Below are 23,026 nucleotides of genomic sequence, written 5' to 3' on the forward strand. Positions count from 1 at the left end.
TGTGTGAGGATGACAGTTCCAACTGCAGCCTCAGCCTAACAGGGCTCAAGGGAAAGGATACTTCTCTGGTTTTATTGAAAACACAGCCAGTTTGGCCCAGGGAGAATACCAGCACTGGTCACAGTGCAGAGCCATTTTTAACAATGAATATTTACTAAGCTTTATCACTGCTGTCATAGTGCCTTTATTGTATTTTTTCTTTTCCAGATTGGCAATAGGCTTAAGAAAAATCAGCAATAAATTAAAAAAAAATTATAGCATCTAAAATAGCTGTCAAAACCTAACCAGAGGATGAATAATGAAATGTGTTATTGCAAACTGAAGTGCTCAGCTTGCCCTCCTATAATTTGCATTTTGAAAGTGTTTCCTAAAAGATGGGACTGAGGGGAGTGCACTGGTTCGTGTGTGCGCGCACAATTAATCTGTGCCCAAACGAGCCGTTCCCTCTCTGCAATACTCAGCTGAGCTTGCTCCTGCTCAGGTTCGCTGTTCTAGGCTCTTCAGACATGTGTGAGCTTAGCTATATTGCAAGTCAACATTAACAGATGGATTGCCCTAAGCAAGGGAAAACCACAACAACAAAATCTAGTGAAAGTGGAGGATTGAAGCTTTTTATTGTTAAGCCTTATTAAAACCTTGGCATGTGCACTGCTGTTAACTGTTTCATGCCTAGAGCTAATAATGTGTCTCGGGTATGTTTCATCTCTTACGTTAATTAGGAATGTAGAAGATATAAGAAATCACCTGCTAAAATTTTTGAAATAAAAGTTAACGCAAGCATGCAATTGCTTAGGTTTTGTTTGCAGTATCTTGTGAGTGATACCACCGAGTTCCTTTAACTGTTGATGAGCAAGGTACAGCAGGGCATGTTTTAGAATATGGAGCATTCAGTTTTTGCATAATCTGTTTTAATTCAGTGCCATTATATGCTCCCAGGTAATGCAGATTTCTGGGTACACAGGGACCTAAATGCAGTAGGAGGTTTGTAAAATAGTTCCAAATTAATATATAATTAAAAAGAGAGCATGTTTATTATGATCCTGCTTTGAATGCAGGAAGATCTTTTTGATTTCATGAATATGATCTTTGTAATTTTAGTGTTACATCAGGTGTTGGGGTAGCTTATTAAAAATGGACCATGTCAGGATCTCAAATCATAATGTATTTCATGGCAAATAAAGCACTCTGGAAGATTAGCAGAATACCAGATAAGATCTGCCAGTTCCCTTTGCAGTTAGTAAATTAGCAATGCCCCTTGTCTCTCATAAAATGTATGTTCTAGCTATACCTTTAGGCACCTACTATTTTCCATGTGTAATGGAAATAAGCATGTGGATTCTAAGGGTGGATTTACCAATCACTGTGTCTCAGCACTGCTTTAAATGTTCCTGTATTGAAGATACCAAGTGAACGACTCACCATGACTTTGCAGAATCCAAATGCAGTGTCTAAGAAGGTTTTTAAAACACTTTTAATAAAAAATCAAGTTAGACTAAACTTTTTTTTTAGTGTTCTCAAACAGAAAAGAGTTTCTTTTATATTTTTTTCTCTCTTTCTTTCTTTTTTTTCTTAAGCGTATTTTAAATTGAGCTTTTTCACTTTTACTGAAGTATGTCCTAGTGACTATACAATGTATAATTCAGCTTGCAGTAGGTGTGCTTGGCATCTGTTCAACAAACACAGCAAGTGTCAGGCAGGAAGATGTGTTCAGAATAACCTTACCTTCAGGAGTGCCCCATTTATCAATATCCCTACAATGGCCAGTAAAATAAACGACATAATCATTAGCTACAAAGGACTTCTAGTAACTGATTACCCTCCTAACCTGAAAAAGGTGATGAGAGTAGCTATTCTGAAGAGAGGGCTATTCTGAAGACTTTTTTTCTTTTTCCTGGGAAATAGGAGAGGAGATTGTGATAATGCAGTGCTGAATATACATATTCTGTATAAGATGACTGAATGTCTTTTAGAAAAAATATCCACAGTCAGCCCCACAATGATTTCAGAAACATAAATTTGATTAAGCGAATTTACCTGTATTTGTATCCAGACAATGTGCTTGAGATCACATCTATGACTTCCAACCACATATAACACTGGAGGTGTCTTCTTTATAAATTGAAAAATGTCATAAACAGTAAGAGATGGTTTTTAATGTAAATCACATTTTGCTTCTGTAAAATAAAGTTCTGAAGTTAACATTGGTTGATCAGTAAATTCTGTTTCTTTAGCTAATGTGGTGTAATGTGAAAATATTGTAGATATCATTAGCTTCCTTTAATTTAGAGAAAAATCTTTTGTCTTGTTCTGTCAAGTAAGATCTCTTCATTCTGCAAAACAGAATTCCTTATAATTAAAAATGAAAAAGCTAGGCAGCCAAAATTCAAATTGCAGATTACGAGAGTGCCCTCTCGTGGCTCCTGTTCCTTTCCAAAGTGGCAGAGCACACAGGGATCCTCTGCCTGTGCCAGCCTTGCCTGGTGCAACGAAGACCTCTTACAAATCAAGGGGTACTTCCTATATTTGGGTTCAGTGAAACTGTTCGTGGATTTTGTGCAGAATAATCGTTTAGATGCATTTGTGTATCAAGCATGATACTATTTTCAGGAATAGGGAATAGAACCTCCCAGGCAGAGGTATAATTACAAGATTGCTGAAACCTGTCCCTGCTTCTCACTAACAGTGGCAGTGACTGTCCTCACCAGAGCTGTGCTGTTTGTTCTGCACCCCTAAACCACTGTCAGCCTTGTGTCTGCTTGTCTTGGAGCTTTACTATAAAAATCACTTGAGAAATCGCTTCACTAATTACCATGATTCCAATTTAGTTTAAAAAAATTGATGGGGTAATGGTCAGGAAGTGGCTCTGTAATTTTTTGTTACTCTGTGAAATGCTTGATTTTTCAGGGCAAAGTCATCAGCATATCTACCTCTGATTTATCCTGCCAAAAGAAACATTTATCAGCAAAAAGTTTGCAGATGCTTTTCCTGCCGATTGTAGCCGCCCCTCTTTAAGTTTTATAATAAATAGAAATGCAGCCTTTCAGAGGGCCTTTCTTCTGCAAACAAATGAACCATACTGGTATGTCTAGCACTGTTTCCTTTCTCTGAAGGATCTCGGAGAAAAACGCTGTCTTGCAGAGAATCTTCAAACTGGGTGAACCTTTCTGTGTCCAGTATTTAATTGAAATAACCAGATTAATTTTTTCATCAGGAGAATTTATTGACATCTTAATGTAGCAGTGGTACCTTTTACTTTCTTTTGCTGTGTATCTTCTGTCTTCCACAAGTCATAGTTTTGTTCCACTAAATCAGGGAGCCGGGAGAGCCGTCAGACAGCAGCTGGAACCTGCGTCTCGACTTCCATGTTGCTTTTGCCTTCTGGCTTGAAGGTTTCAAGAGTGCCAATTTACATCTAAAACTCCAGCTCTAGTACTCTGTGTTCCCTAACATCTTCTTCCTCTCTATATTCCTGTACCTAAGAATGAAAAAAAAAAAAAAAAGTTCAATTAATGAAAAAGTTTGTCTGGAGGTAAAAGGAGGGAGAAATAGAAGAAAAAGGCAAATCCTTTCCTGCAGGGATCTCAGCAGCTCTGAATGTGAGAGTCCAGATTCAACCTGTCTAATTTTAGATACTGCTGAAATGCTGCGGTTAGCAGCAGTGCTGCCTTAGGCTCTTTCTCAGTAAATGGAGAGAGGGGCATGACTGAAAAGCAGCTCAGCCCATCTAGAATCTCAGTTGAATCCTGATAATGCCTCTGTCTTGCTTCTAATTGTCTAATTTGGGCCCTAAAATATCTGAAATAAGTATCATCCAACTCTAAGTGCCAGCCAAATTCCACAGCACCTTGTAGAGAAAGACCTTATTTGTTGAGCAGAAGACTCCTAGTGGTGTCAAACAGGAAGAGGGACTCCTCCTTGGTAATTCTTCTGTTTGGAATCACTAGACAGTGTAGAAATATTTTTGGAGTTAGTGTTTCCAAGGCACAGTCTTATTTTCCTTGCAAATATGATTAGTCTGTTTTCAAGCTTCCTATGGCACTTCCCTCAAATAGGATCTTCCACAGCCCATCGGTCTGATGGAAAGGGTTTGGTGCTGCTGAGGTCTGGAGGTGCAGGGTGTTTGTGTTTACAGTCACATCCACATTGTACGTTTTAACTTAGGTATTTTGATAGGTTTTCCTCTGAGAAAGTCGCACATGGTCTCAGCAGTGATTGTACCAAGAGACAGTTCTGCTGATGTAAGGATATGATGCACATTTTACCCAAAAGATCAATTTAACCAGTAGTCTCTCTTTTATCTGCTTAGGAATTGTATCAAATAGCACATTTCAGCCAAATAAACTGGATTTACAACTGTCCTGGTTCACTAAAGTCCCACACTGTGCACCTGAATTAATTCCAGATCTCTTGACTTTCTTGTTATATGAAATCCATCTTCCCTTTTCCAGTTTTGTTCATGTAAACATTTGTGTGGCTTTGGACACTGATTAGTTTTTCTTTTCTGACACACATTCTCCCTTATCTTCCTGCTACTCAGTCCACTGTGGCCCTCTCAGCCGTCCATTCTGTCATTTTCCTTTCATCTAATCACTGAGTGTACATTACATTAGGACATTAATCACCATCAGAAAAGGGAAAATAAGTGATATATTTCTCCATTCTTGTAACTGCAAATTCTGCTTGGTGAATCCAATTCTTAAAATCACATGCAGAAAAATGAGCTGCTGGCTTTAGTTGTTGCAAATGGCACCGCAAATCTCCACGTCCTATTTTAAAAGACTAACACTTCTGCTTGTTGCCAATGAAAGAGGAGCCAGGCTGCCTTTGGATGGTGCACCCCTTGCAGCTAGAATGGTGTGTGGCACGGTGCCACGGTGCATCAGCAGCTGAAAACCGGAGGCTGTGCTGAGAACAGCCTCGGTGCCATTGAGCAAAGCAGCTCTGGCTGTGGGGAGGTGGGGCCTCAGCCTGATTTGGGGGGCTCAGGCTTCCTGAGGAAAAAAGGGTCTGTGATTCCTCGGGGAAAGTGGAAGGTTGCTTGTTGTTCTGGAGCAAAACAGAACTATTCTTGAAAAAATATTTACAGAAGCATGATTAATTGTGAAAAAGAAAAAGCAGCGTTACACAATTCTCAAATGATACCTGTGTTCAGGAGTCTAGCATGCATAATGGTAGGGAGCTGAGAGCTTGTTCATTTTTCACAACAATAATTCAGAACAAAAGTAATTACATGTGCTATCCCTGACTAAGTATCTCAACAAATTTATCATCTGTACTTGTAATAAATCCTACCTCAGCATAGGTATTAGGGTTTCCTATAACTGTACAATAGTCACTGGAGATCTCTGCGGCATTAAAGTGTACTTGGCATTTCTAAACACTGTGCCCATACACATATTTCTGGTAGTATCTATTTAATGTATATCCAGGGCAGTTTTCTGATATCAGAGCATTCTTGATTAGAATCTGTAGTTCTTTTCTGTCTCTGCTTTCCCTCTTCTTTCATCAGTCTCAGCTCTCAGGGTATGTAATGAGGAGTACCTTCCTGTGAGTCATGGCTTTAGGTCACAGTGTTTAACCGGAAAGGAAGGTGACAAGTTGTGCTTTACTGGAAACTCTGATTGAGAGATCTTTTTTTTCCCTACAGGATGGAGCCATACTTATTTCTGTGATTTGGTTGAGAGGAGGATGGGTAAAATAAAATACTCAATCATAAATAACAGTGAGCTTGTATTCCTTTTTTTTTTTTTCCTCAAGCTGAATGAATAATCTCTAAATTTTTAAGAGAAAGGAAGCAGTACTTCACAGATTTAAACCATGGTACATATTTTTCTTTTTTTTTTGAAACTTTAGATGTGTTGATGTATTGAGTAGCCAGTAAATGTGAAATTACATTTGTGCTGCCATTTATCAAGAGATTATTTGTTTTCCACTTTGAGGGTAATTAATAGCAGCAGCCTTGTTAAACTTCCTGCCTTAGTATCAATCAATACACATTCATTACCAAAAGCTGGACATCTGAAAGGTCTAGCATTATATAAAAAGCTGACATTTCAAAGATTGACTTTCATGCCCAATCAAGAATATAACCATCTTGCATTTAAATGCTTTAGCATTCATGGGCTTTGGCATTTTTATTCCGAAGTACTGCATTTTTTGGGGCTACGAGAGCAGTTTAAGGACTGACTCTGCCTTTATTTGGTTCTGTTGTGTTTTGTACTGTCACCTCCTTTTCTTAACTTCAGTGATCAGCATTGTTTCAGGTCTGTATAGGCTGCAGACTACTTGCAGAAGTAGATTTTGAAGCAGGGCAGCAACCAGAGAGGATGGGTATGGTGAATACAAAAAGGATCAATAGCCTCACACCAGCTTGTGGAGAACACGAGCTTGTGTTTAAGTGTGCTCAGCTCTTACATTCCAAGCGAGATGAGAGATGCCATGTGCAAGATGAGAGAAATTTGAAACAGCAAAAGTTGAATCCCAGTTCTTGTTATGATATAAAGTAAATATATTAAGTAATAGATTTAATATCTAAGCAGAACTGTTTGGAAGAATCAAAACAACCAAGTTCTTTAAAGAAGTTTGTTCCTTTATTTTATAGAAATAAACATGACAGCAGTCTATTAAGACTTTATAAAGTCCTGGTGCAGCAAGAAAGGACTGTTGCCATATCATTTCTTGTGGTAATAAATTAAAATGGTCTGGTTGTTATTAGAATGCTAATCAGGAAGGAAGCAGAAGTCTGTCCTTTTTTCATAAAGGGGTATAAAAAAGGTTACACACTTCAAAATGCAGAAAAGACAGAAATTAAAAGCTTAAATAACTGCAAACAGCAGGGTACGTCAGTAATGGACGGACTTCTTAAATGACTCTGACAGCTTTTGCAGGTGCACATACTCTGTCATTTTGCCTAGTGGAGCATTGAAAAAGTTTTATGACTCTCCTTTTGAAATTTATTAAGGGTTTCTTTCTTTCTTTTTCTTTCTTTGCAAAGTAGTCTGGACATACCCCTCCCTTGCAGTCGTTTTTATTACAGCTCCTAAAGGAAAGTCACCTATTCAAAAACATGTGTTGCTTGTTGTCTCTGTGGTTAGCTCACAGAGCTGTAAATGCTGGAGAAGGTTGTTATTTAAAGCCAGATACTTTCCTTTCCTTCCCTCCCCTATATCTATTTCTTTGTATGTAAATCCCATTTTAGTTGGTTTAGTTGTTGAAAGTCTCCCTATATAATTTTATAATATACCCCTCATCATTTAAATTGGTAACAAAAATATTTTTTTAAAGAGTTTGACCATCAGGAGCTAGGAGTTGTTGTTTTGGAGGCAGGTTTTAGGTTTATCAACTTGTCTGTTACAATCCTTTTATATGATTATTTATGCCTTCACTAACACACTTGCACATTACTGTTCATAGATGTTCTGAGAGGCCTGTGGTGTTTGATGATTCTACTTATTTTTTTTTTTTCAGCTCCTGTTTCTCAAAGACTCAACTTTTCTTTCTTTTTTCCCTTTTTTTTTCTCTTGAAGTTTGATATCTGTCCTCTTTGAAATAGTATTTATTATTTCAACAAATCAGCAAGCATTATCTTGCGGAATCAATTGGCAGAGTTAATTCCTCTACAGATGAACAAGTGTCAGTTTCAATTTTGTTTTCTGCAACTTCTCAACATTTTAAAGAATCTTTGTCCCTGCAAAGTCTCATTTGTGTTAGTAGGAGTAAATGTGATGGAAACATCTAATTTTGATGCACGTTTAAGGAAAATGAGAGAGGCAGAAAGGATTTTGCCCTCCAGGAGCCAATTCCAGTTTAGAGATTGAATTACAGTGAATGTCATGTCAGAATTTTCTTGGGGAACTGCTTAATTTCCAGTGTTATCAAAACAAAGTATGTTCATTTTCCTAGTGAAGAGAAATACTTAAAGCTGCAACTTTTAAACCAAAACCAGTGACTATGCTTGTGACAGGGATCAGTAAGATAACCAGCCACCAGTATCAGTTAACAGAGTGATTCACTTCCCTTACAAGCAGGAGAGTTTCTCTATATTCCATCCTATACCTTTTGCTCAAAATGAACCTTAGAGTTGTTTGATGAGTTGTAATACTCTAATAATTCTCTAATTTTCCATCAACTATTAACTTGGTTTAACACATAAAGGACCATATGTTTCCTTTTTGAGGGCAAAGAACTGTGGAAAGTGTTATCAAAACTTGCTGCTTTAATTAAATTCTCTCTTGGTTGAACAAGAAAAAATGTCTCGGTCTCTAAAGAGTGAATACCAAGACATTCCTGTAAATAATGGGGAGGGTGGGGGGTTACAGAGAGTGTCCTAGTATTTGTATATACCTGTCTATAATAGGTAACATACTGAAATCCTCACGGTACAAGATTTTCAAGCTCCTTGTAGTCTGAAATTAAGGCCATATTTCTTCCCCATCACGGGCTGGTTGCAGGTTTAGGCATTTGGTGAACTGCATGATGAGATGTGGGCAGCAGCATTTCTTACTTGCGTATGATTTTCCTCAAAGTTAGCTTACGCTTTTTTCCTTCTCTACAAATTCCATCCATATATCTTTAAATTACTAGTGGCTATCCAGGGTTCACAGTATCTTCAGTGCATTGATTGCCAGTATAGTTAAACTTCCTATACATAAAGTTTTTGATACAAAACAAGTATAAGAACTGCACAGTCCTGAAGACAGTCGTGTGCAAAGTATAAGTGAATAAAATTCCTGATTTAAATGTTCTGGTCAGGTTAGAGACTTTTTTTCCAATTATTGTGGCATTCTTTAGCCTATATTTGTTTGCTGAATAATAATGTGTTGTAATAGGTAAGTATTCTGTACAGAAATGTGTGAATTTCCAGCACATCAGCTCCTCCATGCAAAGTCCTCTTGGGGTGCTCTGAGTGTGCCCTGGGTTGGAATTAATTGTAATCCACAGTAAATTATCCTGCACAAAGGTATTCTTAGTGCAAAATTCATGATCTGGATATTATTTACTCTCTAGTCCTGTGCAGCACCATAACCTAAACTTAGCTTTATAAAGAGACTCCCAACTTCCTTTGTATTTTCTACTTCAAAAGTCAGTTTTTCTTCATGCTCAATAGACCACATGAACCAAAGCTTGGCAAATATTTCTACCAAAAAGTACTAAACCACAGTACTTTTTGTAATGCACTTTCAAGAAAGGGTAGCTGGTAGACTTCAGTGCTTTTCCTCCAATATCCAGGCTTCTGCTAATCAATGCTTTGCATAAATAATAAGGCACACCAGGCTTTGCATAAATAAGCAGGCCCTCCATAGGTCATGAAGAGAAATGGTTCTCTTTAATTGGTGATCCTTCATGGCTTGGAGCAATCTTTGCAGGCCTTGATCAATATGGGGTTTGTCGCATGAAGTGCTCAGAAGCCCTAATGAGTAAAGTGGCAGCTGGTCTCCGAATAAGTAACGCTGAAATAGAAAAAAATAAACAAAATTGTAATGTTAATTGTCCTTCCTCCAGACTCGTTTCAACCAGCGCCTCAGTAACCAGGATTTTGCCTTGGATGAAGATGATGATGATGAAATTGAGAGAACAAGCAAGTAAGAAGCCTGTTTGGATGGGTTATGTATGTATAGGAGAGAGGGTAATTTGTTACTCAGCAAAGTGGAGTTCAAGTGACAAGTTTTTCAATGTTCAGGCTGCTAGCTCAATTCTTGATCTAGATGATGTCAAGTAGTTTAGGATTTAAATCTGCTTTAAAAGAGGGAGAGGCTATTATATCTTTTCATTATTTATAGTGTCCAGAATAACTTGATGTAATCCTCAGTCTTCACAGCCTCCAGATAAAAAGACTACATAAACAAAGAAACAGCAAAACATTTGCCAGCATGGTGGGCAGTGACCTCAGCTTATCTATTCTTTAAGGCTTGTGTTGTAGCCATGACAATGGGACAACTTTTGAATGGTCTGAAAGACAAATAATGTCTTGGAGGTTTTATATTGTGGTCTTCCTGTATGAGAACTAAAGGAAAAGTGTAAGTTGAGGCTTAAGGTATGTTGAGGCTTAAGCTGCATTGAGGCATTTTCTGAATTGAGGAGTCAATTTTTGATAATGAATATCTGCATATAAACCACAAAGGACATTGAAAGCAAAGTCAAGCAGCTTAGTCTGTGATATAGTAGGGAAGACAAAGCTAGTAAGTGTTAAAAGGGATATAATGAAAACAATGAGCCATGGAGAACTGCCTTTGTAGCAATATTGATAGACAGAGGTAGAAAATAGGTAGAACGGGGGTCTGAGTGTTGCAATGAACAAGAGAGGAAATAAGAGACAAAAGCCCCAGCTGTCCTTGCAGATAGCCAGTGCTTCAGTAAATCTGACCATGTGATGGAGGTAGAGTTGCAGTCGCAGTCTTGCCACTAGAACAAAATGTTTGACTAGGCCAGGAGGCAGCTAATGGTAACTGCATCTCCATTGACACCATATATTTGTCTTCAGGAAAATTCTTAAGTAGAAAGATATTCCAGGTTTATGTTCCCATTCAAAGCTCTTGAAATGCATTCTCCTATGTCCTTTCAGAAGTGGCTATAATAAAATGGCTTTTGTGTTCCTATCTGATGGAAAAGTTTTGTTTTCAGGTTATCATCAGAAGACAGTGAAGAAGCTTCTGCTTACTTTTATGATAGTGATGGTTCTGGTGAAACTGGAATAACTCAGCATCAAGGAGAAATGGACTTGCTTGGAGAGATTCTGGACACGCTGAGCACACACAGTTCAGATCAAGGAAAACTCTCAGGAGCAAAGAGCCTGGATTTCTTCAGATCAATGGATGACATTGATTACAAGACTGCGGTTAGTCTTCTGCTTTCATTTAAAAACCAACCTAAGTCCATTTAGAGTGGAATCCTGCACTTGTGGAATGAACAACATGCAGCTCAGACACTGCAGCACAGTCCTTAGAATTGCTGATGTGTCTTCCTAGGGCTATATAACAGTACGCTCATGCTGGCCACTGCATGGTGGTTTTTTACCAGCCAAGAAATTGTCCAGGTTACTAAGTCATCTTGGAACAGTGTTTTTCCCTTAAAGCTGTAACCACATAGAGAACTGTGAACAGTATAATAATTTACTTAATCAAATAGTTTAATATTATATTTATATAATTTTTTCTGTTAAATCTGATATGCCTTGAGCTGGTTTAGGATTTTTTAATGCGGTTTAAAGGGCATTTTTCACCTTGTAGACTTAGACTAGTCACAGTGATACGATGATATTTCCTTCTTGATTTAAGTCATGGAATCCAGGTGGTAATTGCACCTGAAACACTGCTAGAATAGTACTCCAGAGTTTTCTAAGAGGGCTCCTTGTTCCTATTTTAGGTAGAGTTGCACTGGTCCTTTAGTGTAAACACACTGCTTGCCTACAGTTTTAAAACTTTCACCAAGTCACTGCTGTGCTATTAGCCAAAAAAACTTAGTGTTTTTAAATTCCAGCACATGTCAGCTGTCCAATACTTAATTTTGCTGAAAAGGATCCTATAGTAGAAGATTTGTTACTGGAGCAGCGAATACTGATGCAAATATTTATAAAGCTTGTAAAATTTTATATTATGAGGGTCACACAGGGGTTAGATTAATAAAATGCCCAGTTTTGTTTGACCAAAAAACTTTAATATTGAAAATTGGTATAATTAATTACTGAAGCAAAGAGGAAATGCCATCTGGTTTTAGTTTTAGTTCCCCTCCCTCTCATTTCATGGGTACAAACGAGAAAACTGTGTCTTTGTTCACTGTCAAAACTGCTAGTGCCAAGACTGAATGGACAGAGGAGACAGAAATCCTTCCTCTTTGTGGTACCAGAGGCAGTCCTTAGGCTGAGACAGTGTTCTGTGAGGAGATGTAAAAACACTTGGCCTTGCATTGTGTCTGGGATAGTTGTTTTGTAACACTGAGCCCCAAAGGGAATCCATGATTTAGGAACATACAAAATCCCTTCCAGTACTTGTGTTTCAAAAATACCAGTGTAGAGATGTTTCTTGTGACATTAACTATGAACACATGTTTGGTTTTTTTCAGAACAAGTCAAATGCACCTAGTGAGAGTAACCTTACCCTGCTCTGCAGCAGTGCCAATGACCAGGCAGAGTGGAATCTTGGCCAAGATGACAGTGTTCTCCATGGGAAGCAGCTCCCCCCGTCGCCAAGGAAGCAAGTTTCTTCAGGTGGCCAGAGAGAGTCGCTCTCAAGGATGGAAGAAGAAAAGAGTGGCAAAGCCTTTACTACTGACAAGATGGACACCACTAGTTTGACATCCCTATCTCCAGTACGACCAAGTGCCCAGTTTACTTCCCTAGAAAGTTTCAAAGCAGGCTTTTCTTCCTGTCAGTATGCAAAGCCTAATGAAACACTAAGCAATACCTCAGAAGATCAGCTCCCAGCAGGTCTTGCTCAACAGCCATCCATCCTGGTCCCTTGGGAGAAAGGTGGGAAGGAAGATGAAACTCCAGAAGAAGGTGGACTTCTTCAAGAAGTGGTGTCATTATGTAAACTGAATTCTGCTTTTCACTATGGTTTAAATATTTCAAAGGATAGGTTATCCAGCAGTAGCAGTGGAAATAAAACGTAAGTATGAAAAGAGAAACTTGACTCCCATCAGATGTTAAAGGGAGACTACTCAGGACTCCATGTAACTGCATATAAGATTATAACCAAAAAAAAATGAAAAGGAATAAGAGATCTTCAGTTATAAAAATAGTTCTCTTCAGTTGAGTATGCATTTTCTGCCACTGGACATTTGCTTCTACGTTTACTCAGTTCAATTGTTGGCTGTAGTTAGGTCCATAAAATGGAACTAAATGTATGAATGCACTCTCAAATCAGGTACTAGTTAGTCTCTGTGTTAAAAATACAGCAAGTGTATGATGGTGCTTCCTAGCATTTGCATCCTCTGAGCAGCAAGGGTGTCACCTAAAGGTAGCCAGGTTTTGAAGGTACTGTGTTAATCCCATTAGCATGAAATGAACCAAGCAATCTGATTTCTCTGAAATGTACAAATGTTAATATTTGTAATGAATAATAATTGCCTTAATCTTTTGAGAAAGCGTTTAACTGTCTTAGAAGATGAATGCAAATCTACAAAACAGCAATAATGATTTTCCATGGCAGGAATTTGCTTCAGCAAAGGCAGGGGGAGGAAAGAAGACTTTTTATAGATTAAGGAATTTCTTTTGACTATAACTTGGAACTTACTCCAAACTAAAACTGTGGCTCTGTCTTCCAGACTTCAAAAAGGTAGCACGTGGTTTTCTCTCTTCTATTAAAGTACATGAAGTGATGAATTATAATGTGACGTTTATTGACTTTTGTTTACAACTAAGACACTTTAAAGACACATTATCAGTTTCCCTAGGTAGACTATCTCACCTAAAAATTCTCAAAAAGGAAAGTGTAAGTGGAATTGATAGATTTCTATTATTTTTTATTTTCTGCATTTTAATAGTTGGAAAACTAATTTGTGCCTGATTTGTAACACTAGAAAGCTAAATTTATAGATTCAGTTTGAGACTGCATATATCCAACTCTCATTTTAGCCAAGCTGGACAACCAAGATCTTCTTTATAAATTTAGTGAAGGAAAATAAATGGTCTTGGTGTATAATGTATTTAGAACAAGCATTTTTCCTCCTTCTGGCAGTGTTCCTGACTAATATTTGGATATTTAAAGTCTGAACAGTTTTGATACTCTATGGAGCAGCTCTTTAATTTTTAAAATTTTCTTCATCTTTTCTTTTTCCACCTCACCATACATACCTTGTCTGCCCAACAGCTTAGGACAGAAGAGACAGTTAATCAGTTTCAGCAGATTGGAACTGTCAGCTTTGAGGGATATTTGTGGTAAAGTTGGTAGAAATAGCACATGGGTATAAAAGGAACTCTGTCTGAGGAGAATGTTCTGCTGCTCTTCTTAGTCATGAAACCTTTTTTCTTTCCCTCTTTGTCATGAATGATTTCTGTTAATCTCAGCCTAGGCCTGAGTGAGCACGTTCCTGGGGTTGGTATTTGGATCAGACTGTGCTTTAGTACCTTAATAGCAGTTTGTAGCAGAGTTTCATATCAATTGCCTCGCTGAGATTTATTAATTCATTTTCATTCTAGCTGACACAAATGGAAAGGGCTTTTTTGGCTGCTTTCTTACAAGGCAGCTGGCCTAAGGGAATTGCTCCATGTCATGGCAGAGGCACTGTTTGGAATCTCACCAGAGAGGCTCAGTAGAGTGAGACCTGGGGTTAGTGCAAAATTTCGTCTTGTTCCAGAATGAGAAGTGCTGGGCCAGTACTTGCCACTGAGGGTGAACCTCCAGAATTAATTTTTTAATAAGTGCAACAAAGCTAAAACATAGTAAAAGTCCAAATCATGCAGAAATACCTGTGTCTGATCAAGCATGAGCATTTTGGAGGGCCTCTGCATCGGTGGAGAATCTCAGTGTTCCAGAGTTAGCAGTTGTACACCCAGAAGTCTGTACTCCAGACTACTTGTTTATCCTTTGGTTTCTTCTTGTGCATCAACATGATACATTGTGAACTTTTGTAATAACAAAAAATGTTACTTGGCAAAATATTTTGCATTACAAATTGAAAGTATTATAAAAACAACAAAAATCTTGACTCTCAGCTTTCCAAGGGGGTCAGGCCAAGTGGCTGTTTGTTCAGATGACAAAGCTCCAGAGCAACCTGATGGTTCCTTGTTTAAAGCTGGCATTAATGTCTTGAGAGCTTTCTTCTCCCTTGCTGGTACTGAACATTGCCCAAGCATAGAGCTGCAATAGGCAATACACAGATTTTTGTTTTTGTAGCAGATCTCACTCCTTCTCATTCATCTCCTTGCCTTTTGTGATGAGAATTTCAAGGTTCAGCTTTTCCTTTCCTCTGCACCTCACATGATGTTTCTATTCATGGTTGAATCTAAGTTGTTTGTTTCCTTCATTTATTAAAGTTAGTAAACAGTATCAATGTTTTAAAGAGGAAGTAGAAAAAAAACAGAAATTATGGCCATTATTACTTTCAAAATCATCAAACACCTAAGTCCAGGAATGCTGCCAGAAAATGGTTTTCAAAAATTACTGTCTAGTACAGGCATAAATCTTACTGGCTTTACATGAGGGTTAGATACTGAACAAATAATCACATAGCTTGTTCCATTCTCAGCTTTGTGGAATAAATATAGAAGCCATGTGAGACTGCTAGTATTCTTAAGTTTTTATAAGAATCATAAAATTGAAAGTTTGATAGTGGAATCTTCAAAATTGAGGCATTGTAGTAATAATTCACTGCTTCATGGAGTGAAAATGCAGGGTGAAAAGAAGTAAACATATTAATTAAAACATGGGAACATTCAACTTAGAATTATTTTAATTTCAGTCAAAATGTTTCTGTGCTTATGCTGCATTGTTTCCTTACTATTTACAAAGCTCATTGTTTGTTTACAATCATTAAATAGTATCTCTTTTTTAATTTTGAACCTTGTATGGGTTCAGAAATAGCTTGGTCTTATATATGTGTTGATTTTAACTGTAGGTACATTTTTTTACTCGGTAATGTACAGAATCTTTTCCACTTACTATCAGTGATCTTTTAAAAAGGCTAATATTTGTGCCTTATTTGAATAGAATTGCCAGTTACCAAATAGATAAGAGTCAAAACTGATATTTCTGGTTCAACACTCTTGTTCTCTGTCCTTGTGATAATATGAAACTGTTTATTGGCTACATATGCAGTATTTTTAGTACCACAGTGGGTTCTATATTAAGCTAAATTTTCCAGGTCCAGTACTTTGCAAGTTTTATACTTATATGCTTTTTAGTTGTGGAAATCCTTCTAGTGTCTTTGAAAATCATCAACATTGATCACCAGCTACTGGTGAGAACTCTGAATTCTGCTCAGTCAGAGCTCCTGTGGTCTTCTTCAGAGGCATCTCTTTTCTTCAGGATCTCAAAAATCTTCCCATTTCTCCTGTTTAAGGGAGATACCAGGTTATTTGATTAGGCTTTGTGGTCTGTTACTTACACATAGGAACAAATTTCCAATGTAGAAAGTCAAACTTGAATATTTTTGAGTTTATTTTGCATAGATGTCTGCCTAAAATGAGCCGTATTTGGTTTGGGAGGAAAAAGTAAGGGCAGTGGAAGGACAAAGGGATTCCTGGGTTGTTCCTGTGCAGTGTGGTGAAGCAGAGCCTGGAAGTCCACAGGAGAGATAGTAACTTTGAAGAAATCCAGATTTCAGTTCTAGCTCAGTTACAGTGGTTCCAGCTCAGTCATGTAGGTAAAAGTAATATTGCCTGTGGAGTTAACTCCCTGTGGGATATGCAGAATGGATAATAAATATGTTGTCCCAGACAAAGCCTTCCCATTCATGTGTAGAGATGTAATGAGGAAAACTGCAGATACCAGGGAAGGGCTGTGGATGCAGAGGTGATCCCTACCCACCCTCTATGCATGCAGAGGGCAGTCTGTGTAGAATAGGCAGTGATTTTCTCTTCCATCTCACATTTTTGGATGTCATGTAGTTCTGAAAAATAACTTGTTCTGAAGAAAAAATGTAGTTGTAGAAGTTGTCATAGAAGTTGTTGACTGAAGCTTTTCTTGTCATTTAGCATTTCAGTGGTGCTGCTGCTGTTGGGGTGGGATCATCAGAAACTCTCAACACTGGCTGAAGTCCCCTCTCAGGCATTGTAACACAGACTTCAGGCAGAGTTTTAGACAAGTGCTGAGTGCTTCTGAAAATCCCACCCAATCTATTAGAAGAGTGTTTTAGACCTTAAAATTCTGGTTTAGATGTCTTCTCAGGTTTTAGAATGAGCTAGTTTACAACGTCGTGTTCTTGTAACCAATGTCAAGTCTAGGTAAAAGAACGGTTAACCCAGGTGTTTAAAACAGCTTCTCCTTATCCACTTACAGTCAATGATACTCAATTCTACAGAGCAATGTTTTGTTGGTGTCGCTATCTAATAAAATTGCTAGAAGCATCTAAAATACCTTCTCTATGCATGTAAGTAATCAAAGAAACATTTCATGTAATAATCAAGTGCCAGCATGAGACCCTTTTGCAAATGCCCCCTGTATAATCCTGACTGTACCCTGTCCTGCAGGAAGAACCCCTAACCATGGACCTCCCTGACTCCTCAGGGAGAGCTCCAGAGGAGCTTTATTTCCAAGGAGTTAGCATCTCCTCCCTTGACACCAGCCTCTAGCCCAGGTGCTGTGAGACTCTAGCCAGTATATTCCCAACAGCCTGACATTTCAATAATAAACAAAAAATAAACAAATGTGGTTAATAAACTTAAACAGCTTCTGTATTGCAAAGCTCAGGATGGTGAAGGCTGTCTGTTCCCATGGTATTGCAGTAAATCTTTGAAGAATGAATGTAGAAATAATTGCACCAGCAAAACCAGTATGAATGGTGGTGTGACTTGTCTTCAGTAACTTCTTGCTGCTATTAGGCATGTCTGTCTCTGCCGGGTGTTGTTTGCTTGTTAGCAGAATCTGAGCTGACCAGAACGTGTCCTCATCTTCCCCCCAGGAGCATGGACCACAGCTGGCCTAGAATTCATGTTCCCAGGGTGTTGAAAATAAAGGAATGGAAAGGGATGATATGGTTTGTTTGTGCAAAACCTCCTTTGATGCGTTTTGCAATATGTTCCACAGTTTCAGTCAGTGGCCAGTTGAAAGTACTTGACAGGTCTTTCTGAAAGCTGCTTCACTTTTTCTTGTAGAGTTTCCTGGTGAGTCCACAGCCACCTCAGTCTAGAGGGACATCCACAAACCATGTAGTTGGCAGGGCCATTGCCCTCCTCTGCTGGGTTGGGGTATGAAGCAGGTAACACATTTGGAAGTTACTCCAAGGTGTACTGTAGTAAAGGGTACTCAATTAAATTGTACTATTACTTAGCTCAATACTAACAACACTTGTATTTAGAATACAGTAACAGTATTAGCATTTGGAAAATAAGTTGAGTTCAAGTATGTTGATGTTTATTATGATTCTGTGTGAATTAACATTCTTTCTGTTTAAAATATGGGAGCAACTTGTTTGGAAGGGGGAAATGTGTTGACTTTCAAATCTTCAGTGAATTTTGTGCAATATTACCCCTTGTTTCAAAGTAATTTGAAGTTTCAAAGTAATTTGCACATCTGCTTTGAAGCAGATTCATGAAATTGTATTTTTTAGAAATGTGTAAAATTATATGTAACTTTGAAATATGGTTGTGTGATAAAAACATGAAGAAATCTATTCGAATGAGGCAAATGTATATTTCTAGTGACTGGGTGATTATGGATGTCACATTCTGTAGAAGTAATAAGGCCTAAGACAGTGTTCGCATACCAGTATTTCCAGGTAACTCTTAAAAGTAAAACCTGGTTAAATTGAAGGATAACTATTAGAATTTATGATATTTAGTTTATGCTTTGATCATTTGTTAATCATGGGTAAAAAGCTGAGGTGTTAAGCACTGCTTTTCAGGACCAGCAATGAGGTGAGAGTTCATAGCAATGACCACAAGAATTTAGTTTGTGACATCCAAAATTATCATAAGTCATTACTTAAAACATCTACTAATGTTGCCAGTATACTTTTAAGTTTTTGTAAATTAATTTTTGTATATTGATGTACATTTTCTTTTAACCTTTGATTTTTCATTGAGACCTTCTTTAAATTAATATACTTGAATGAGGCAATAAAGCACTGTGGAAGAGCTAATCTTGGTGCAGCTTGCACACAAGCACATCACATCTGTTACTTTATGATTTTTGAGGAGGAAGAGCAATTTAAAATGTTTAGATGTTTGGCAAACTGTCAGTTTGTATTTGTTAATTTTAAATCTGTGCCAGATATGATGAGAAATGCTTCGACATGGAACAAAGCAACATCGTGTGTCTTGATGCTTCTAAATTAGTTTTTTAATAACTTTTTTTTGTGACCCTTGAAAACCATTCCCAATAATGTCCCTTATTGTGAGCCTTTAATCCTTAAAAGAGAGGCATAAAGTACAGGATACATTGAGATTTTGTTGATAATTTTGAAATTAAAAAAACACACACCAAACAACCAGCACTGTCCTTACAGTTTTGAAAATTTAGTTAGTTACTGACTTTTAACAAAACTAGCGCCAAATTTACTCCATGCTTTTGCACCTTCTGGACTATTGTTCAAAGTCATCTTGAGAACTGTAATTCTGACCTTAGACTACTGTTAGTAGTGCACTGTCTAGATGTATTAAGTGAGCTGTGATGTGTGGTGTGGTTTGTTTTTTCTTTTCCTTCCAAAGTTTGTGGCATCAGTAGAAGTTTTTAGTGAATTCCACGTGACCATAAAGTGCCCAACACTGTACTATAAAATAAAATTTAATAATATCCAAATTCCTTGGGTGATGTGGGTTCTTGTTTGATGGGGTGATCTGAGCAGCATTTTCATGCTTGTCGGGCATAAAGATTGAAATGACCCTGTATTATTTTGGAAGTTTTTCTCCATTGAATGAACATTTGATTTTCTCAAATATAGAGAAAGCAGAATGTGTTTCCTTAAATGCAATAATGAATTGATTAGTGCAAATGTTAAATATGGATGTCTTTTGAAATTCCAGTGGTATTTTGGATCATTTAAAAACCTTAGCTAATCATTCCTGTTTGTTAAACAGCTTTTCTTGGGCTCTAGATCTTCAAATTACTGCCAAAAAAGTAGGTATATTATCTTTTTTTATAGGTTAAGAAAGCAACATATTAAGGAGAAACAAGCAAGAAAGAAGGTACAGTAATAATTGATGGGTGCTATGGTTAGAACCTTTCACGTTAGATGTTTTAAAAAGTAACAATAATTGTGATCTCACCATGTATTTTTGTACTGCTCAGGCAAGTATTATCAGAGGGAATGTCTGGGGATGCTGTTGGTGAGAGGATGGGAGCCTGACCTCCTGTGCTAGCTGTGGTGGGGCCTGATGAGGGTCCCGCTGTGCTGCTGGGGGGCGCAGGGACCGGCCTTCATCCCGCCCTGCTGCTGCACAGAGCAGCCCTTGCCTTCGGGCAGATGGGGACTAAAATGAAGGTAGGTTTTACCTGTGACTTAGGGGGACAAAAGGACGAGTAAGGGGTGAGGTGACCCTGGCTGGTCTCTGCTGCTCCGTCCTTCTTGGGGAGGGCTCCTAACTCTTCCCCTGCTCCAGCATGGAGGAATTGCTCCATGGGCTGTGGGTGGATCTCTGCTCCTCAGGGACCTCCCTGGGCTGCAGGGGAGCACCTCCTGGAGCACCTCCTGGAGCACCTCCTGGAGCGCCTCCTGGAGCACCTCCTGGAGCAGCCCCTGCCCCTCCTCCTCACTGACCTCGGTGTCTGCAGAGCTGCTGCTGTTTCGTACTCTCTTCTCTCCCTCAGCTGCTATGGCACAGGGTATTTCCCTCCTTGTGTTACCCCAGAAGTGCTGCCACTGTGGCTGATCAGCTCAGCCTCGGCCAGCCAAGGATCTGTCCTGGAACTGGCTGGCATTGTCTCCATCAGACATGGGGGAAGCTTCTCACAGAAGCTTTTTAATATAGTTGCAGGTGTATGACTGCAGTTCAGCTAGAATTTTCCATTGAAGTGGCTATGCGTGTAATCTGTTATTCACTCTTCTATATTAAAAGCATTTTGATACCTTATGCAGCCAAACCATAGACACTATGGTTTCGATATTTATATAGTCAATCCACAACTGATGAAAAAACTACAAATTATCTTGATACAAAAAAATGAGGATGTGATTTTAACACTTGCTGTTAGATCTGTGCTAGCTTACTGCAGCCAGCAGTGATACCAGCTGTGAAGTGTGGTAGCAAAGGGATCCTCACTGCTAGATTAAGCATAGCACACCTGGTAGTCATTCCTTTTATTTTCCAGGTGATGTGTTAAAATTCACCAGTTAAAATGATAGCTATGAAAATGAATTTTTTGTCGTAGGTCCAGATTATGAGTCAATTGAAGACATTATAAAGGGAATCTTTGATGAAGGAGCAGGAAGCTATGAAGTCTCTCAGGTAAAGTTCACCTGCTTTCCTTAGTTTTTATCTCAGGGCATTTGAGAAAATGGTTGCACTTCACTTCTGTGGATGTTTGAGTCAAGTTCTTTCAAGCCCATGAATGAGAAAGGACTGAAAAAGAGGGGGTAATGAGAAAAGGCAGTCTAAGTTAAGTTGGCAGGTTTTACACAGATGGTGCAGCAGGACTCTTCCTGTCGAGACGATACCAAGTGTCTGTGAACAACTCAGAGGGGTTTGGTGTGCCAGCCACGTGGTACCTCCCTGGGTACAAAAGCTGGCTGGTGTATTAGAAGTTGTGTCATTTGAGGGAAAAATGCAGCTCAAAGCACCAATTTACTGGGGAATTATTTAGAAGGAGAAATCAGAAACTCTCCTCTTAGTAACATCCTAGTTGTGCTTCAAAAGCAGATGAGAACTGTTTTTGCAACTCACTTTTACTTTCGCACAGTGCAGCTGCAGCCAATCCTGAATGATGGGCAAAGCATTTAATTTTCATTCCAGAACTTACTGCCTGTTAACCTCATGTTCACAAAATGAAAAATAACTTTATCCAATTCAGAGATTTAGATTTTTATTTGATGTGACAAGCAATAACAACAACAACAACAACAACAAAAACCTAAGCAATGCCTGGAGTGTTGTTGTGGGTTTGCTGGTGTTCAGATAAAGCAGAGTAGAGTCTGTCTGCAGATTTTCACCAGTTAGACAAAAATGCTAACAGCTTCTTGCACTTCAAAAGCCCAGAGTCAGTCAATCCTGTTGGAAATTATGTATGAAACATAAACAAGTACTAGTTCTAAAAGCAAAGTTTGGGAAGCACATTTGGAATATGCTATGGGCTGTATATTATTTCCTTTCTATGACTGCCTGTTTCACATTCCTTCTGAAAGTCTAAGGGCTGGGCTCCTGATGGTGTACTGCTGCACTATTTTTTTTTATTTTTGGGTCCACTTCTCTCAAATAATTGTCACTGAAAGTTTGGGAAGAAAGCAGCAACAAACCCCCACCACTGAAAAACAAAGGTGCAGTGTGGCCTACAAAAAATCTACTAAATTTGGTTGCAAGGCTTTTCCTATTAGGTCTATTATGTGTTTTTAATTGTTAGCTCCTAAACGACTCAGTTTCCTGGATGAGCCACAGTAGATGTGCTCTGTCATGTACGGCTTACGCAATCACTTGCCTACAAAACTTTGTTTTCCAGCTTTGTATAATCCTGTCAATAACTCAAATAAATTGTGGTACTCTGCCTTGAAATGTGCTTTAGAAATTGTAGTTGCAGCAGAAAGTTCTGTCCTGCCTACAGACCTCAGCTCAGTTCCATCCTTGCATTGGCTCCACGTTCAGTAATACACCACTGTATGGAGTCGGCAGTGTTCTGTTCACTGTTCCTTTTGATAAAATAACCTGTTAATACAGTGCCACCTGTTTAGCAATGAGGAGAATTATGTACTTAAAATGTTCAGCTGAATAATACATACAAACATCTGACATTTGGCCTGCTCTGAGAACAGGCGACATGCTTATTTAACGATTTTGAAAATGTTAAAGTGGTGAGGTAGAAATTAAATGTCATTTTAAAATATTTGTATTTAACTTATCTGATTCAGTCCTATTCTACATTTCCCCTTGGCATATTCGTACTGGGGGTCATGGTAGCAGTCTGACACCACAGATACTTTGAACGATATACTGAACATTGTTGGCATTTCAGCCTAATTAGTTGCATCCTATTTTGTGATTTGTCTTTGGTCCTTTGGGTTGCTGGCCCAGAATTTTTTTGGTAACCTTTTTTTTTTATGCTCATCATTGTCTCATTTTAAATGTCAACAGACCAGTATTTGTGTAATTGATTTTTTCCCCTTCTTTTCTCCCCAATGCCAGAAAATTTGACAAGCAATTTCTACATCTCAGGCAGCCTAAACAAGAAAAATACATCCCAGGACTGAGTGACAAACACAAACTAATTCAGTCTGTTCAAGTCCT

The 23,026-nt window shown here is 38.4% G+C and overlaps 1 protein-coding gene across 6 annotated transcripts in view; it reads left to right on the forward strand.

Annotated features, from left to right (window-relative positions):
• DENND1B (DENN domain containing 1B) overlaps positions 1–19,394 on the forward strand; it is a 179,804-nt gene extending 160,410 nt beyond the window's left edge. For all 6 annotated transcript variants that reach the window (XM_072932638.1, XM_072932641.1, XM_072932639.1 and 3 more), the window contains 3 exons: positions 9,502–9,581; positions 10,621–10,834; positions 12,058–19,394. In XM_072932638.1, coding sequence (XP_072788739.1) covers positions 9,502–9,581; positions 10,621–10,834; positions 12,058–12,606 — 843 coding nt within the window. In that variant the 3' untranslated portion in view covers positions 12,607–19,394. The remainder of the gene's footprint in view (positions 1–9,501; positions 9,582–10,620; positions 10,835–12,057) is intronic.
• Positions 19,395–23,026: the final 3,632 nt, after the last annotated feature.

This window comes from Taeniopygia guttata, chromosome 8, assembly GCF_048771995.1.
Source record: "Taeniopygia guttata chromosome 8, bTaeGut7.mat, whole genome shotgun sequence".
In the NCBI taxonomy this organism is placed as follows: Eukaryota; Metazoa; Chordata; class Aves; order Passeriformes; family Estrildidae; genus Taeniopygia; species Taeniopygia guttata.